Raw genomic sequence first — 18,421 nt, forward strand, 5'->3', positions numbered from 1 at the left:
ACAGGTTTGAAATTGCTAAACCTCACGAATTAGAAGGACAATATCATTCGACAGAACAAAGGATGGGTGTTGATGAATCCATCATGGTTAAAATGGAGTTTGAAGGGGTTTGTAAAGGGGTTGTGTCTGATAAAATGAATATCAAATAATTAAATATACTGAATCAAGCAACTAGCAAGGGTCCATTTGGTCCCATCTGCGGCTTGAGGCCTGCTATGGTAGACCTCCGGCCTGCTATGGTAGGCCTCAGGCCTGCTATGGTAGGCCTCAGGCCTGACCGAGGCCGAGGCCTACATTTACTTTGCCGACATCACTTCACCTCTGAAATTTAATTGAATAATGTTTGGACAGCTGACAGTAGGCTCTGTCTGTAAATGTAATTCAATTACATTTATTTGATGCTGAAGGCCTAAACATGTTTGTTTAATTTCAAAGTTTTTATATTTAAATGAGATGAAGAAAGTCACCACTCACACATTTCTCTGTGAATGGTTTTACTACTGCCACATGTCGACAGGTATGTGTAGGCTAAAGAGGCTTTAGGGAAACGTATTCATGCAGGAGGCCTTACGTGCACAATGAGGACAGGTATGGCTGTGCTCTAGTCTAGGTTGTCCATTTCTATGTTGTTGTGTTTGACAGTGTTTCCCAAAAAAGGACATAGTGTCTGATTGGCTGGCATGCAGCCAATTAGGCCGCACACAGGCTTCTGTTTGCGGCCTAGAGGGGTGTGTTCAAGCTACGTGAAACCCAGCCATTACCTGTGAGAAAAGAATGATGGAATCGTTGAGTTTTGTTTTTGCCTCAATTTATCTTGGTATTTATTCATCAAATAAAAATCTAATAAAGAGTCTACAATAAATTACCGTATGAACAGCAAGATCACCGTCACCCAACACAGGCAGGCATTTCACTGCCACAGAACATGAGACATTTATGGAAGACAAAGACATGATGCTGTAGAGTGTCTGCACAAGGTCAAAGCAAAAGCCAAAGTTCAGAAGCCAGTGTAAATGAACAACATGTCCACAATAATGATGGAAAACAGAAAGTTCAGACTTGATTGGAGTTAGTAGTGGAGACCAGATAAGCTCCTTCCTGTAGTCATATGTTGTGTGGTATGCCCAATACATTTTCCAGACCCCTAAACCTGAAAGAAGAGAAGAAAAGAAAGAAAGAAAGAAAGAAAGAAAGAAGTGTGCAATCACATCAGTTCCCCAAACGAACCAAGAAGTAGTTAAAGGATATAAAGGGTGGCAAGCAAGTTTCTGGGTTCAATACTAATACTGCTTGGTTTGTTCAAAATGTAGGTCTTTTTTGAAAGATCACTTTAAGGGTCAATGAATGGTTTTGGAAAAACAGAGCAGCAACAAGTAGAGAATAAGACATTTGAATGAGTAAACATCATTGAAAGAGAAATGGAAGCAGAAATTATTAAATGTGAATGTAGAAATGACCAAAATTGAGAGAAGAAAGGATTAAATATGGAAGTAGAAATGTGGTGTAGCCAGGATTTTTATTTTGGGTGGCCAAATTTGTATCAAAATATGGTTTTCATGACAAAGATGATCACACCAGGTAGGTCTACTGCGGATAATTCGCAAAGAAGCACAGTATTACAGGCAGATAGATGATGCAATGGTCCTGCACAAATTGAGTAATTTCTAAGTCTAAAAAGGAGTTGTTGGGGGAAGGTCGTTTGCTGCCCGAGTGCCCGTCCATCTATCGTTAAGCAGAGACATCAGGTTATTTGCGACCAAAGGTTGCATTTACTCTGAAATCCTGTGTCTCGTGTCCGTCACACCACCATATATCCATCGCCAATCCATCATGCCTTGTGACATCACGTCTCATAACATCATGCCTTGTGACACATCACACCACCATATATGGCCATCTCCATATATAAAGATCACAACCCTGACCTCATCTAACCCTGGATAACCATACATGAAGACTGGATCATCACCTAGATCTGCATACATGGTGCCGGCCAGCAACTCTTGTTGATCTGACCTCATCAAACCCTGTACACTCAAGACACGCTCCATATATGGCCAGTAAAGAATTCATTACATATGTTGATCTGAATCCCATGCCAAAGCGCCAGCACTCGCCCAGCAGTCTTCCGTCTGCCGTCACCCATGCGGTTGCGCGCACAATAAAGTAAGTCTCGGAGCTCTACACACTGGTGTGCAGATGTTCTTCCTCTTCCTTGATGTTTGCCTTGATGCCTGACACCCAGCACCTGGCCTGAATATAGGCATTGAGATGTGCACACAATCTTCTCTGTGAGCTACCCGCATTGAGTCGAAAAAATGACTAAACAACATGGAAGTAGTAATGAAGGCTCTCAGAACTTACTTGTACTTGACTGTTTTAACAGTCTCTGATGTTACACTCTTGCCAACAGTCTTGGCTCCAGTCTCCAGACCACTCCACATTGTAGTAAGACCTTTAAAGAACACAATTAAATATACAGTATAAATTGTATGCTTACTGAACCTATTTAACCCATTAAGACCTGTGGCCGATTCTGCAAATGCCTTCAGTGGTTCTCAAAACGTTTTCGTAATTCAAAATTATTCAACACACACACACACACACACACACACACACACACACACACACACACACACACACCCACACCCACACTCAGCCTGGTGGAGACAATTACCTTGAACACTGCTAGCTGCCACCACCATGGCTGCATCCAGGTTGGATGCTCGGCCATCTTTGCTCTTCTTCATGGACTCTGGGATCAGTTTGGCACCGTGTTTTTTTACGTGGGGTGCCAGCTTGTCTCCGACACATCCAGCTACGGTGCACACTCCATTCACTGCAAAGAAGACACACGCCTCATTAACAGCATTGCCAGGTTTTGAGAGAGAAACAACCTTCTGTCAACCTCCATTGTCTAATGTTTTAGAGCAGTAGTTCTCAAACATTGCTCATGTCAAGGACTAATATGCATCTCGCCAGTCGCCATGGACCCCTATGTGAAAATATTTTGTGACCCCCAAGAACAACTGGATTACTCATGGAAAGAATCGATTTGCTTTGTAAACTTACATCCAAGAAGCAACAAAACCGATTTAACCCAGACAGGTTACACATTGAAAAATTAGGTAATGAAAAGAGGGTGAGACAATGCATGCATGCAGGCTGAGAGAGAGAACAAGCTAAGAGAGATGCGCTGACAATGAAAACTAATTTGCATTTGAAACAGTAAATACATACAGTATATTTTTGTATTGTATTGTTGCAATAATAATATGTGGTTGTCACCAAATCCCAAGGTACACCAGTGCGCCTCGGCAGTCGGCACACTGCTTGGGAATAAACACTGTAACTGGCAGAAGAAAAAGTAATAGTTTATTATTCAATAGATGCTGTGTTTACTATGAAGTTGTTAGAGGTGTATTAATTTGTTTTCTCTCCCCGCTAGGTTGCAAATTGTTCTAATGAAGTCCCTGAGTTGTCTCGCTTAAGAGCAACATTCTAAAACAGGGTAGCTACAGACGTTTGCCTGTAGAATAATAATCTCACTTTGTCAACAAATATGTATATCCTTGCTGTCGGGCAGAAACCTCTTAATCTCCATATTCTAACTTTTTTGGTATATTAACACCCTGGCCTACATGCTCATACTACAGCTTCACACAGTAAATTAACACCCTGGCCTACATGCTCATACTACAGCTTCACACAGTAAATTAACACCCTGGCCTACATGCTCATACTACAGCTTCACACAAAAGAAAAATGCGATGCATTTTGAGCTTGTAAATCTGCTACTTTAGTAGCTTTTGAATTTGAGTCCTGAAAACAGTTTTGGACATAGAGGTTTCAACCCGACAAAGAGGATATCTTTTTCTAATGGTCTGAATCGTAACGACTTACCCAGAAACTGGCTGACCCTAACAGCGCCACCGGTGGCCTGTTTGGCCGCCTGCAGACTCTTGTTGACCCGGGGGCTGACCTCCGTGGGCGTGTTCTCAGGAGTGATGTGGTCACGCAGCTTGGACGCTCCTCTGTGGATAACCTTCCCAGTGGCCTCTGCTCCCTTCACAAAGCCTTTACTCAACCAGCTGGCCCCTGCAGAGAGAACATCGGCAAGATTCAACTTTTACACATTCATTTAATTCACCAAACAATTTACAATTTAGGCATTTACCAGATGCTCTTAAACCAGAGACAATGGTAATCTAGGATCATAGTCAAACCAATAACCTATCATCAGTCTAAACATTATAATATTAATATTGCCAGGTCAACAAATGAATCTGGCATCGATCTACATAACATTCTACGTTATCTAAATTACATTTTAGCCTTTGCATAAGACTGCATGGTTGTCAAGGCTAGGGCATCTGCTACAGCAAGTGGGTTGAAGGCCCATTTTGATATTTACAATGTGTGTAAATAACACTATAAATTAAAAATCACACCCGTGTGAAGTGAGGGGCGCCAATATATTACAGTCTAACTCATGTTGCTATGATTAGGTGATGTAATGGTGACAAAACAAACATTAAATTCTCTTTATTGTTAATGGCATGTAATGTTTGTGTTAGGGACAAAAAGACGTAAATGTTCCCTTCATTGTCAATGGCGTTTTTAAAACAAACATTGAACTAAAAACAAACATTAAACCTGTATATAGGAGGGGCTAGCTCCCCTCAAAAATACATACAAATACTAAAATAAGTAGCGACTAGAAAATTCGCAATTTAAAAAAAATTGCAGAGTGTGGTTGCCGCAGTGTCTTACATATGCCCCTCCCGCTAATATTGCCAGCCAATTACAGTTTCAAGTCACACGTTAGATCATGTGTAAGTAATTCGGAGGGGATTTAACCCCCAAAATTCATGTTTTTGCGACAAACGGTAAAGAGCCCCAGCACGAAAAGCTACTATACGGCTACTATCACTTAAAGGAGGAAACTGATGACAAAAAGAGAGAACTATGACTCATTTCGACTTCATGTTGACATATCCGTGGTGCAGTAGATCTTATCATGCATGGAGATGCGGTCCGGTCCCATTTAGACCTGAAGACATTTCTGCAAATGTCAGTTTTCTGTCAGTCATTCTTAAAGTTTTTCATGTCAAGGACCCCAAAAATATATGTAATTGAAAATATGAAAATATGTTGTTCCAGGGACCCCCCATGAAGCAAAAATTGAGTTAAAAACGATCGCTTTGACAGAATATATATATTCAAAGATTTGCACCACATTTTCACGAATAGCAGACCTACAAGCTCGTATCGTGGCATCTGCTATTTTTCAATAGCTAAAGTATAACATACATCTTATAACACCAATATACTACAGTACTATGCTGCATGAATAAACAAAACATACAATTTGATAGCATACAGTAGAATAGATCACCCAGGTTTTATGGTTTTTCAATCCCCACACGTGTGCGTGCGTGTACAGTATGTATGTGTAAGTGTTGCAACACTTAAAATGTAGAATATGAAATTTTAACGGTAATATCGTATATCGTATCGATATCGCAATATTTGGCATAAATACAGAGATTTGAAATACGGAAGTTTACGGAATGTATTGTAGTCGATAGGGCTCACGTGAGTACATAACCACGTGACCGGGCTGTTTTCTGCCCCCTCAATGTCGCAACTCTGTCTATACTCTATATGGCTCTGTTGTAATCCAAACGTACTAGTGTGTGAGAATAGCGATAGGGTGGCCTGGCTGGGTGTATGACTTGACTACCGCGGCCTGAATGATTCAGCCCTGCAGCCCTGCTGTGAGATATGATCTGGACAACAGATGTCAATATGAAGTTGAGGATAACATTGACCACTTCTGTGTCTTAGTCATACTTCTCTCTCCCTTCTTTTGTAATCTTTTGTGTCATCAGACGGATAGCTTGGTCATAATACTTCTCTCTTTGTTGACGTTTTGTTAACTCATCCTCCTGCCGTTAACCCAGTGGTGGAAAGTAAATAAGTACATTTACTCAAATACTGTACTTAAGTACAATTTTGAGGTATTTGTAGTTTGTACTTTACTTGACTTTATTCAAATTTCCAGTACATTTACATCTACTCCACTACATCTCAGAGCCAACATTTGTACTTTTACTCCACTACAATTATTTGAAAACTTTAGTTACCAGTAAGACGCGCAAACGCGGGAAGCGAACGCAGCTGAGACCCTGCAGATCATGTCTGTCTGTCTGTGTGTCTGTCCCGCTGTTACTGTATATGTGGACCTGGCCCCTTTTGTGCCCATATATGGAGCTGAGTGATTGCTGATGCAACACACTCCATATTTGGACGTATAGCGGGACAGACACACAGACAGACAGACAGACACACAGACAGACATGATCTGCTAGGTCTCATAGATAGTAAGTGCTCACTGCGTTCGCAACTAGTTACTTTGGAGATTTACATTTTGATTAGAAAAACATACATTACTGTAACCACTTCAACCCTATATATTTCGACCATTTGAAAATAGCTGATCTACAAGCTCACGATGCGTCGCAATGCATTGTGTGACCTCTCTTTTCTATTCAAATATGAATATAAACTAGTAGAAAGGTCGCAATTTTGAAGAAATGCAATGTGTGGTTGCCGCAGTCAATAGGCCCCTCCCACTAATTTTGCCAGCCAATTACAATGTCACGTCACCCCTGTGATCATGCATAACTACTTCGGAGGAGATTTATCTCCCAAAAATCATGTTTTTGCGACAAACGGTTACATTTCTCGCATTTTTGGCGCCCCCCTATGGATGAAAATGGAATTGCTTTTGGAACTTGGTTGATTGAACCACCCGTGACATGCGATTTAAATTTGGAATGGATCGGACATTCCGTTCGTGATTTATGGCATTTTTTGTCAAATAGGCCCCTCCTACTATCTTCGGACGACGATTACGGCCGAACGATACACACTACCAAAATTCTGCAGTTGGTGTTTTAATCGGATAGGTCCGGAGATCATGTGTGCCGATTTTTGTGAGATTTGGACAAAATCTGTAGGAGGAGGAGTCAAAAGTGTGTTTTGGAGAAAATTCAAATTAGCAGGAATTTCTTTCCTGACTAAAATGGGCGTGGCCCATATGTGAAAATGCATCATGACACAAGGAATCCATGGAAAAAGTTTTTTTTATTTTACGACTTACGGTTCAAGAGTTATAGGGAAAAACGTAAAGTGGGCTGTTATAGCTCCACCATGAGGCCGACTGATGTAATTCCTTTTAAATTAATTTTCATAATTATTATGAACCCCCCTCCCAAGTCTTGTAAATATGTCGCTTACGGTCTCCAATGGGAAAAAATACTTACATTTAGTCTTCGATTTCCCCATTATAAGTCTATGGAGAACTAATTAATTAATATCAATTAAACTATACAACGGATCTCTTAGCAAAATACAAGCACATGATTCCCGATGAAGCCGGTCAATTTGACATATGGCTCGAGTGTGTGCGGCAAAAACTGTGGGAGGAGTAGTGCGGCAACGTATCGCTCGTTTACAATAACAATAGTCTGGTTGCCCTGTTAGGGCAACCACACTAAAAATAGCAGATCTACAAATTCTGTCTTTGTTATGATTCGCCCACACACAGACACACACACACACACACACACACACACACACACACACACACACACACACACACACACACACACACACACACACACACACACACACACACACACACACACACACACACACACACACACACACACACACACACACACACACACACACACACACACACACACACACACACACACACACACACACACACACACACACACACACACACACACACACACACACACACACACACACACACACACACACACACACACACACACACACACACACACACACACACACACCTGACAAGATGCTTTGGGCCATCTTCTCGCTCCACTCAGGAAGGGGAAGTTTTTCCTCCTCTCCCGTTGTCATGGTAACATGTGTCCCAGGCTTGGGGGGAAGCACAGGCACCTTCTCAGCCAGGTTGATGACCTCTGACCCCACAGCACCCTCCTCTGGAGCCTGGCAGACAGGACAGGAAGGACACCAAGTCACTCACTAAACATTAGACACTTTAACCTCTTATCTCCATATTTTAAATATGTGTTTATTTCGTAAACTGACGCCCTACTTGTTCATACTACAGCCTCCCACACAAAAGCATCAAAAATAGCAGATCTACAAGCTTGTGTGTGTGTGTGTGTGTGTGTATATGTACTGTATATGTATGTATACCGGTATGTACATGCAGAGGTTCCAAACGGGGCGAGTCTCTCTCTCTCTCATGCGCGCGCTTTAATCATAAAATTGCAATTGGTCAATACATCCGCTATATTATTTCCTCTCGGAATGTCGAAAATAATCGGATCTTGATCGGGCACAGTGCCGCCATTTGAAAAAAATCTCTGAACAGGTCGGAATTGGACAAAGTTTTCACGGATGCATTCGGGTTTGGTTTTCCGATCGGAAAGGGTTGGAATCGGTAAAATGTCATAGATTAATATAGGATTTTGGGACAATTTTTTGGACCTCTAGTATACACGTCCAAAGCCCACCACGGTTTTATTAGAAAAGATGTGTATACACGTCCTTAGCACAAAATGTGTATATACTAACTTTTTTCTTTTGTATTTTTTTTATCCTATGATTTTGCAACAAATTTTTTCACCCAGTGTCAATTATCTAATCAATGTAATCATGGGCGCTACACTTCCACAGCCAACCTGGGGAGACAGCGGACTGACCTCATGCTTCCTTCTATGCATGAGGAGTCCATGCTGCTTCTTTTCACCTGACAGGGGAGAGTTTCCCTGGCCGGACGTAGCGTGTGGAAGGAACACGTCATTCTGACCAGTTCCTTTCCCCTCCATCAGGCGCCCCAACTGGCCAGGGAGAGGTATTTTAGAAACCAGGATTACTGCATGTTTTTTGTGAGGGAACCTAACCTACCCTACAGCACTGCAGACTGTGCCAATGTTCCCCAAGATGTATATAATAAGATATACTTACTGCTCTGATACTCTGGTGCAATACATGCGAGAGGTGAACTTAACCTCTGTCTAATTACAATTCAATGAAGAGGGCTGTATTTTATATGTCAATTGCACACACTGGAATTATCTTCTAGGCGATGTGTGTAACATCAAAGGTAAAGCGTATTTTAAAAGGAAACGTAAACATTACTATACAGTACACTCAAAACATGCAATAACATCTTAACTTACATACTGGATTGACTGAGCCAATTTAAATCTGCTGAATTTCTGTTGGTTTCTCTGTTAAATAGATGTTTTAGTGAAACTAAGTGACTTAGTATGCGACACTTGATTTTTGTAAGATTTACTTTTTTTTTGTAACCGATAGTGAAATGTTTTACATTGTGATTAATGTATATTATTCCGGACCCCAGGAAGACACTGTTGTTAACGGCGAAGCTTCACTGCAGCCTTCAGGCATCGCGGCAGCGTCAACGCAGGGAAGATTCCCTTTTTAATCAATGAAGGGTGCTCCACTGTAGACGTTACGTTCACCCCGGTTACATACAACGTATGGATGAATGAACCATTGTAAGCGCTTTGAGTAAGCACGTAGTGCATAGAAAAATGCAATTCATTATTATAGCTACTCACCTGGATCCTGAGCTCAGCCAGTTGCGACAGCAGATCGCGGAACAGGTGTCTGTCGGGAACAGGCAGCTCAGAGGACAGCACGATGCCCATGTAGGACCCCGGGGTCTCTGCCATGGTGTCGGGGAACATGAAGATACCAGAGTTGGCCAGCAGCACCGGGGTGTCTGCCGTCAGGGGATAGAGCCAGTCACACACCTTAAAACACACACACACACACACACACACACACACACACACACACACACACACAGTCATAAATAGTCCATAGTACTATACTTTATTTCTTTTCCTTTGTTTTTTGTCAAGCTGCTGGCAACAGCTCGGTACTGGCAGCTGAAGGTCGACCTAGGGAGAACTGGAGAACATCGCAGTAACCACACTCTGGTGTCAGAAACAATAAGACAAGTGGTCTGCTGGAGTTGGGGAAAAAAAACATTGTTCAAGCTGTAGTTATTCGTTTATTATGATGTTCTATATATGCATAGTATTGAGGCCTCTCGAAGCATTCCTCCAGAGTGCTTCAAGTTTCATTACCAGAGATGGCTCATCACTGTATTTTATGTGAGAAACTGTGCTGGCCTTCTCGCGCCATTCGTGGAGAGCAACATTGTGTTTAATTTAATTATAAGGTCCTGTGTGGGAAGTTCCCATTGTATTTATCTTCATTTTTGCTCACACAGACACAGAATCAATAGTGAACAAGGAAAGTCTGCTTTCATCTTTTATACCCCAGACAAATGTTATAAACTAAAGTGAAACTCTGTGTGTATATATATATATATATATATATATATATATATACGGTATATATTTGTTGCTGTCCGGAGGAAACCTCATAACTCCATTTTTTAGGTTTTTGATATTATTCCATAAATCAGTATTGAGGCCAATATTGAGGCAATATTGAGTTGGACTCAATATTGAGGCCAACAGATAACCAATAGCTAGCGTTTCAGATTATAGAAGCATGCGCAGTAACGTTTTAAATGCGGACGTATTGCATTCTCAGATTTTCGGCCACTTCACTGTTCTACAAGTCAAGTGATGGAACCCAAATGTTTTTGTCTCACCCTAGGGGGGATATAAAAACACAATCTCATTTGTAGCTAGCTTGGCATGGCCTTATGACCCCCTCTATACATGGCACGGCTTTGTCAGAGAAGGAACCATTATAGAGTGGTGGTATAGGCCCATTAGGCCCAGTGCCAGCCCAGGCATACAGGCAGGCATGTGGACAACAGCTGTGACCGGCAGAGTGACCCCTCGCAGGGCAGAGCAACAACAGAAGTGTGGAGTCATCTGTTTAATGGGAGCATTGTACTGCTGGGACACAGAGCACCAGAGAGCGGTCAGCGCTGGTCTGTCCGCCTGCGACTTTGGGCAGGTCCACAGTATGCTTGTTTTTGTTTGTTTGTTGATGTTGGAACATGGCTGTACTTGTCTGCACACGTGGACTATTCCATTTATTTTAGTCTCTTTTTAAGACTGCTGAAATGTGTTTTTTTGCTTGTTGAATTCTGATACCCAAAACTTGTGTATCGGTCTTGTGTATTACGATCCGATACCAGTGTGTAATTTAAAAATCACACATGTGTGAAGTGAGGGGCGCTAATATATTAAAGTCTAACTCATGTTGATTAGGTGATATAATAGTGATGTAAAACAAACGGTGCGAACACAAACATTAAACATCATTAACAATAAAAAGACAATATGACGTAAATGGCACATTATGACGTAAATTTCCCTTCATTGTCAATGGCGTTTTTAAAACAAACATTGAACTAAAGACAAACATTAAACCTGTGTATAGGAGGAAAAATCACACCTGTGTGAAGTGAGGGGCGATAATATATTAAAGTCTAACTGCTCAGACACATATGACGTAAATTCTTTGTGTAGGATGAAAATAGCCGATTTGCTCGTCTACATATGACTAAATAAATTCTCCATTCATTGTCAATGGCATATAATGTTTGTGTTAGGACAAAATAGCTGATTTGCTCGTCTACATTGACGTAAATTCTCCATTCATTGTCAATGGCATATAATGTTTGTGTTAGGACAAAATAGCCGATTTGCTCAGACACATGACGTAGAAGTCGTAGATGCTCCATTCATTCATGTTTGTGTTAGGACAAAATTCATGTTTGTGTTAGCTGAATATAGGAGGGCCTGCGCCTCTCAAAAATCATCATATCATCATACATCATCTCATTCCGCCCAATCACAATTTGCGTCCTCAATTTGTCTTCATTGTTTACACAATGTTTGTGTTTACCGTTTACACAAACGCTCAAAGCTGGCCATTAATTGTCAATGGCATTCAATGTTTGTTTTAGGACAATGTTGCTGGACATAGGATCTAGGTTCTCAAACTGGGGCTCAGAGACTCTGAGAGTTCCTTGATGGAGTCTAACTCAGACAAATAGAACAAAATGGACACATAAAGGTCCATTTGGCTCCATTTGCACACTCAGAGTTATGGGGGTCCTTGAAATTAAAAAGTTTGAGAAAATACAAAATTCCATTCATGATTGTTAAAGTGCAGCTACAAATTAGGAAAATAACAAAAATACTGTAGTACAGTAAAGGTGGTTGCACACTGGATGCGTTTTTCGGAAAACCCGATGGAGAAACGCAGCTAAAAATCAGAAAAACGCGTTCTGTGTGCAGGGACTTTAACAGTATAAACAGTAGTGTAACATCAACTTTATTCCAAATATTATTGTAAATTAAATATCATGTGATAAATGATGTGATATCGGATTTGCACAGACTGGCATACTCGCAGATACTAGTATTTTATGTAGTATTGGCAGCTTTCCGAAACAACTCTACAAAAAGAAATACATAAATGAATGTACTATAGCTGTATTCTCTGATTCGTAGTCTATAATCCTCACATTGGAAGCATCTGGCCTTGCCGTTATCCCACCCATGCAGCTGCAGAGTGAGTGAAATTAAAACATTGTGACTTCTCCTCTGGTTAACTTCTTCTCTGGTACATTCCATACAAAATGGATAATTTAATTTTGCCGTTCTAGCAATCTCCTTTTATGCGTAGGCTGGCTCTAATTACAAACTGGGGGATTCTTTTTTTGCCATCAGGAATATACAAAACCACAACTTTCTTATTCTTAATTCAAGTATGCAGGGGGCATGCCCATCGGGAATGAAGGCCTAGGTTTATAGTTCACAACAGTATCAAGGGATTTAGGAATAAAGACAGGATGTGATAAAACTGTACATCAAAATCCAGTTGTGATGTCTTAAAATATCACCTGATAATCACCAATCAATATTCAACAAACTGGCAATACTATCCAAAGGTTCCCAAGATATATTGTTCACTTTTGTCTGAACAAATGTATTCACAATAGGTATCAGATTTGAACAAAGGTGGGTATTACAAATCTTGACAAAATTATATTCTCTTATGGGGGTCCTTCGCATGAAAATGTTTGAGAACCACTTCTCTATAGGCCCCCTTTCCACCAAAAGAACCAGTCAAAAATTTTGGAACATTGATCCGACCTGTGTTTCCACCAGTTTTAAGCCCCTTGTAATTGGTGGGCGGCTTAACTGAATGAGTCCCCAGTTGCCCCAAGGTTCAATTCTAGGCCAGGCCAACAATGTGTCAAATATAAACAGTGGAAGTGTCCATTTCACAGGAGAAATTCAATCAATGGCAATGACCTTTTCTTTTGCTTGATTTTACCATTGTTTATATTGCATAGCATTTTTCAACTTGTAGAATAGTGACACACCCACTGTGGTTTGTAGTTCAAGGCAAGGTTTGTAGTTCTTTTTTGGTTGCAGTTCCGAACCAACAGAGTTCTGAACCAATTCATTTTCAGTGGAAACACGGGTAAAAAATTAGGCAGGGAAAAAAGAACGGAACCGGTTCAACCCCAGGGGGAAAGAGAGCCTTTCTGATGCAAAGGCTCATGCATGCCTGCATACACGCTCACACAAACACGCCTGTTTCAGCCCCACACACCCTCATGGAATGATCTTACAAATAAAGTAAAGTTCTTACATGCAGAACCGCTGACGGTCTCCCGCTGGCCGAAGAATCCTTGCTCCGACACCCAAAGCTGATGATGCGCAGAAACCCTGGATGCGACAGGGAGCTGACCTGCCCGTCCGGTGTCACAAAGAACAGCTGCACTCCAGAGTGAATGAGCAGCAGCTCCTCTCCTTCTTCTCCACCCGTTGTTCCTCCTAACATCTGTCCAGCCAGCCCCAGGCCCCGAGAGGCTGGGCTGTAAGCCGGCAGGCTGTGGTGGCCACCAGTGTGCCGTGGTGTGTAGGCTGGAGGCTGGTCTTCAGGTGGCCAGCAGGCAGGTAGAGAGGGGTGGGTTGTTGTTCCTAGAAGGCACCAGAAGGGAGCACATTATGTGTGGGGAGAATGGTTGTAGTTAGCTGAAAGTAATGAAATAATAACTAGAATAGAATATATTGATTGTTTTTCATGCGTTTATGAGGTGACAGTACTTCATTAGACCCCTTGGTGTGTGATACTGTATGTGCAACGATGTGTTCCCTTTGTATTTAGGGTTTCTTCCTGGAGGCTGAAACCTTGACAGTCAAACGTGCCAATGAAAAAAACAGTGATATTGACATGACAATTATCATCTCCTCCCCTAACCAGGTGGATCACCACCCATCAGGCAAACTTAATGAACTGCTGGAGGTGTCCACATAAAGACATTTTAACATATACTGTACACTTTTTTGAAAAGATTCTTTCTCCTCATGCCACTCCATCTTAAATAGAAAAGTAAGTCACACAAAACATAACTAAAACTACACATTTTCCTAAACTAAACTAGCAACAACACAAACAGTATACAAGTCGAAAAAAGAAAAAAAAAATGATAACCTTGGTGGGATGGCTTGGGGGAGGCAGGCCCGACTGGTGGTGCTGGTGTCGGGACGAGGAGGTTTGGGGCTGGGGGGGTCGTGGTCTGTGTGGTGGCGAGGGCAGCTACGGAAGGGTACAGGTGGTGTAGAGAGCTATGAGGAGGCTGAACGTTGGGTCCCAGAGTGGGGTAGAAATGATCCGACTCCCGGCCTGCCGGCCTCTGCTGGCTCTCTGTCGTAAGCTCGACAGCACTCTCCAGCTCGGGGATGTGAGCGATTAGATTCTGGAGGGTCTCCCTCATCTTCTGCTGGAGCTGCCTGGCAGTGTCCCAGAAGGGTGATCCTCCCTGGTGCCTGGCTACCCCGGTGGGAACCTCCAGGCCCTGGGCTAGGTGCTTCCTCCCCGTCCTGTAATACTCCAGGGCCTCTGGCCGTCTGTCGGCCTCCTCGGCAGCCATGCCTCGCTTCAGGCAGTGCAACGCCTGCTCATACTGGTCCTTGATGAGCAGCAGCTCGGCAGGTTCAGCCATACTCTTAATTGTTCCAGAGGCTAGAACAAAAAGGCACAGGGAAGCTGCCTTTGAGCTATTATGGTCCTATAGCCTTCTTTGGAACAGTCTGTGGGGTCACTGAAACAGTTGACAAATGACAATGAATTTAGTATTTTAGGATTAGCCTTTTTAGTATTGCTACTGTACCTATGTTTCTGCACTACTTGTTTGTATTTGTATCTTTTGTATGTGCTTTTATATAGAAAGGACAATAAAACAATGAAAAAGACAGCACACCAGCTCTGACACCACAAATCGCTGTGTCGGGCATACAACTCATCTCTCATCTTGGATATATACGTTACGTAGGCCAATATTCATAAGAATGCAGTTAGCCAGTTACTCAAACATTTTATTTCTTTACACTTTCGGGATGCCCACCCTTCCTTTAGTGCCCAGCACTCTTGCTAAGCAGGCTACTTCTTGCCAACAAGCAGCCACAGGCACAGCCACTGAATAAAAGTCAGCATAATGATAAACTATATAGTCAAAGTAACCAAGTAGGTGTTGTTTCACGAGTCATTGTGCCAATTGCTAAACACAGGTAGGCCTACCTAAAATTAAACAGGTATGCGAGAGATTCCGCACCGGTTTAACGTAGGCCTACACATCTGGTTTTACCTGAACAGCGAGACAGGCTATTAAAGTAACAGTATCAGCAAAAGCAAGTGCCCTTTCTACAAATATGGGGGGAAATTAATAGATAGGTCCTTCTAGCCTTCAGCTCCATGGAATGGCCAATTTATAAATACAAGAAAGAGATTAATTAAACCGGCCTACAGACAGTACGTCGCAAATTTGCAATTGCTCAGTGGGATCTCTGTCGGGTATCTGCTCTGCCTCTACCTGTAAAGTCTTGAGAACTTTTTGCTAATTGACACTTTAATAAAATGTAATTACCTTGACAGGAAAATGCACGGCACATGGGTAGAAAAGATATGAAGTTGCTCCTAGTGTACGGACAGTCTCGCCAGTTTATCTAGTCTAGCACTCTAGTAGTCCTGTCTGTGTCACGCACATCATGTTTTCAGTGGTGTGCACTGTAGTGTTGTGTCTGAAAGGGGCGCAGCCGCGCAGCCAGTCCTGCGCTGAAAGCTTCAATCAACAGTCTCTCCTCCCATCCCCATCAGCTGAAGTTGGCTTTGATCACCACTAGAGGTCCTCCCAGAACAACTTTAGGCCTACTTGTTTCTGTAGTAAACTACATTTTAAGGTCCGCACACTGGAATAAGCTCCAAAATGAAGGCTCCTTACACCATAGGGGACATGACGTTTCGAGCCACACAGCTCTTCAGCAAACCATAAATCTGCTTACACACGCTATATAGGAAGCGCCTGGCTGTATGCTTTGCTCAGGCGACCATGCTTGGGGAGGAAATTCCACTCATGTTCACCTGAGGTTAAAGTAAATATCTTCAGAGCATACTGCACTCCCCTCTATACCGCCCCCTTGTGTCCGCCCCCTATGCCATCAAAATAAAAATAGACATCCCAATTAAAACCTGGCTTAAAATACTGGACTCTGTGATAGAACCAATTTCCCTCTATGGTTGCGAGATCTGGGGACCATTAGCAAACCACGATCTTGAAAAATGGGACAAACACCAAACCGAGACCCTACACACAGAACTCTGCAAATCCATTCTCCGTACCCAGCGAAAAACACCAAATAATGCATGCCGGGCAGAATTAGGACGATACCCACTCATAATCAAAATAAAAAAGAGAGCACTTAAGTTCTACAACCACCTAAAAGAAAGTGACCTAGATGCACTCCATAACAAGGCACTCACACACAGTGAAACTCTAGAGAGATGCCCCCTCAGCCAGCTGGCCCTGGAACTTCGGGCACAAACACAAACAGAGCCACGAGATAGTAAACCCATTGGACTAAACCAAATTATAAAACAGCAAAAGGAAAACTATCTGACACATTGGAAAGAAGCAACACAAAAGCAGAGTAAACTAGAATGCTATCTGGCCCTAAACAGAGAATACACAGTGGCAGAATACCTGAGCACCGTGACCGACCCAAAACAAAGAAAAATCTTAACTAGGTACAGACTCAGTGAGCACAGTCTCGCAATCGAGAAAGGCCGTCATAGGCAGACCTGTATCCCGAGAGAAGACAGACTATGCACCCACTGCACACAAAATGAAGTGGAAACCGAGCTACACTTCCTAACCATCTGTCCATTGTACCAAGACATCAGAGACACATACTTCCCACAGATTACAACCACACACAGAGATTTTGAAAACATGACCAATGACAAAAAACTCCCATATCTGCTGGGCGAAGTACAACAATGTGCAAACACAGCAGCAAGATTTGTGAGTTCCTGTGATAGAAGGATATCAAATGGAACACAACCACCCTAAAGACTAATCATTGTGTATATTCCTGCACTATACCTGCATTGAGTGACCTTGGTACATAGAATTTGATCTATTGAAGATTCTGACCTTCAAATGTACATAATTTTTGTTTTGATTGTATTGCTGTATTGTTCTTTCTGCTTTGGCAATGTAAACTTATGTTTTCTCATGCCAATAAAGCCCTTTAAATTGAATTGTGTGTTACATTTAAGAAAGCAAGCATGTATAAACTCAACTGCAGGTTTCCGATGATTGCATGCGTATATTATTGAACAAACAAAGGTGGAGCAGTAGTGCAAGTGAGTTATTCTGTAGTGTGAGAGTATACACTTTATGCCTTACTGAGAAACTTAATGTATACATTTATGTGTCGGCTCAAACTGCATTATGCTGCCATGTAAGCTTCAGTAGCACTAGGTACCGGTCTGCTTTTTGGAAGCACTGGTATGTGAAAAAATATTTTTATGGGTTAGGGGTGTTTCTCTGCATGTAGTGTTTTGTTGTTTATTGGACCCTGAACAAATAAAGTTGATATATAGTAAAGACATACATTTCTGGGGTCAGCGATTAGTGTTGGCTTGATTAATCCAACAAGTAAATAGATCAAGACACAATGGAAACAAGCCCACAGGGCTTGTTATCATTTAGCACCATTGTATAATTTTACAAACTGTTAAACTCAAACTGTAAACAGTAAAGAAACACCAGAGTATAGTTTTGTTTGTTTTATTATGTATAACATACATATGCAGTCAATGATTCTATGGGATCCTCAGAACCAAACAGACTGATAAAAATTTAGATATAAAACTACCCACTTTTAAAAGAGACTAAGACAAACAATGTGGGTGGGATATTAGTGCATGTGATGTGGTGCACAGTAAACAGAGCTTACTGGGGTCCATAATCAAGGAACAAGTACTGTATGTCACTTACTAGTCTACTTAAAACACATTT

At 41.9% G+C, this 18,421-nt stretch overlaps 1 protein-coding gene across 1 annotated transcript; it reads right to left on the reverse strand.

Moving 5' to 3' along the window:
- Positions 1-819: 819 nt before the first annotated feature.
- sparta (spartin a) lies at positions 820-16,085 on the reverse strand. The gene is made up of 9 exons (XM_080780678.1): positions 15,986-16,085; positions 14,554-15,163; positions 13,708-14,039; positions 9,666-9,860; positions 7,896-8,058; positions 3,904-4,098; positions 2,678-2,839; positions 2,365-2,455; positions 820-1,150 (listed from the first exon to the last, which is right to left on the reverse strand). The coding sequence occupies exons 2-9, from the start codon at positions 15,062-15,064 to the stop codon at positions 1,105-1,107; spliced, it is 1,695 nt and encodes a 564-aa protein (XP_080636804.1). The 5' UTR covers positions 15,065-15,163; positions 15,986-16,085; the 3' UTR covers positions 820-1,104.
- Between the last annotated feature and the right edge of the window lie 2,336 nt (positions 16,086-18,421).

This window comes from Protomyctophum bolini, assembly GCF_963924005.1.
Source record: "Protomyctophum bolini genome assembly, chromosome: 13".
Taxonomy (NCBI): Eukaryota; Metazoa; Chordata; class Actinopteri; order Myctophiformes; family Myctophidae; genus Protomyctophum; species Protomyctophum bolini.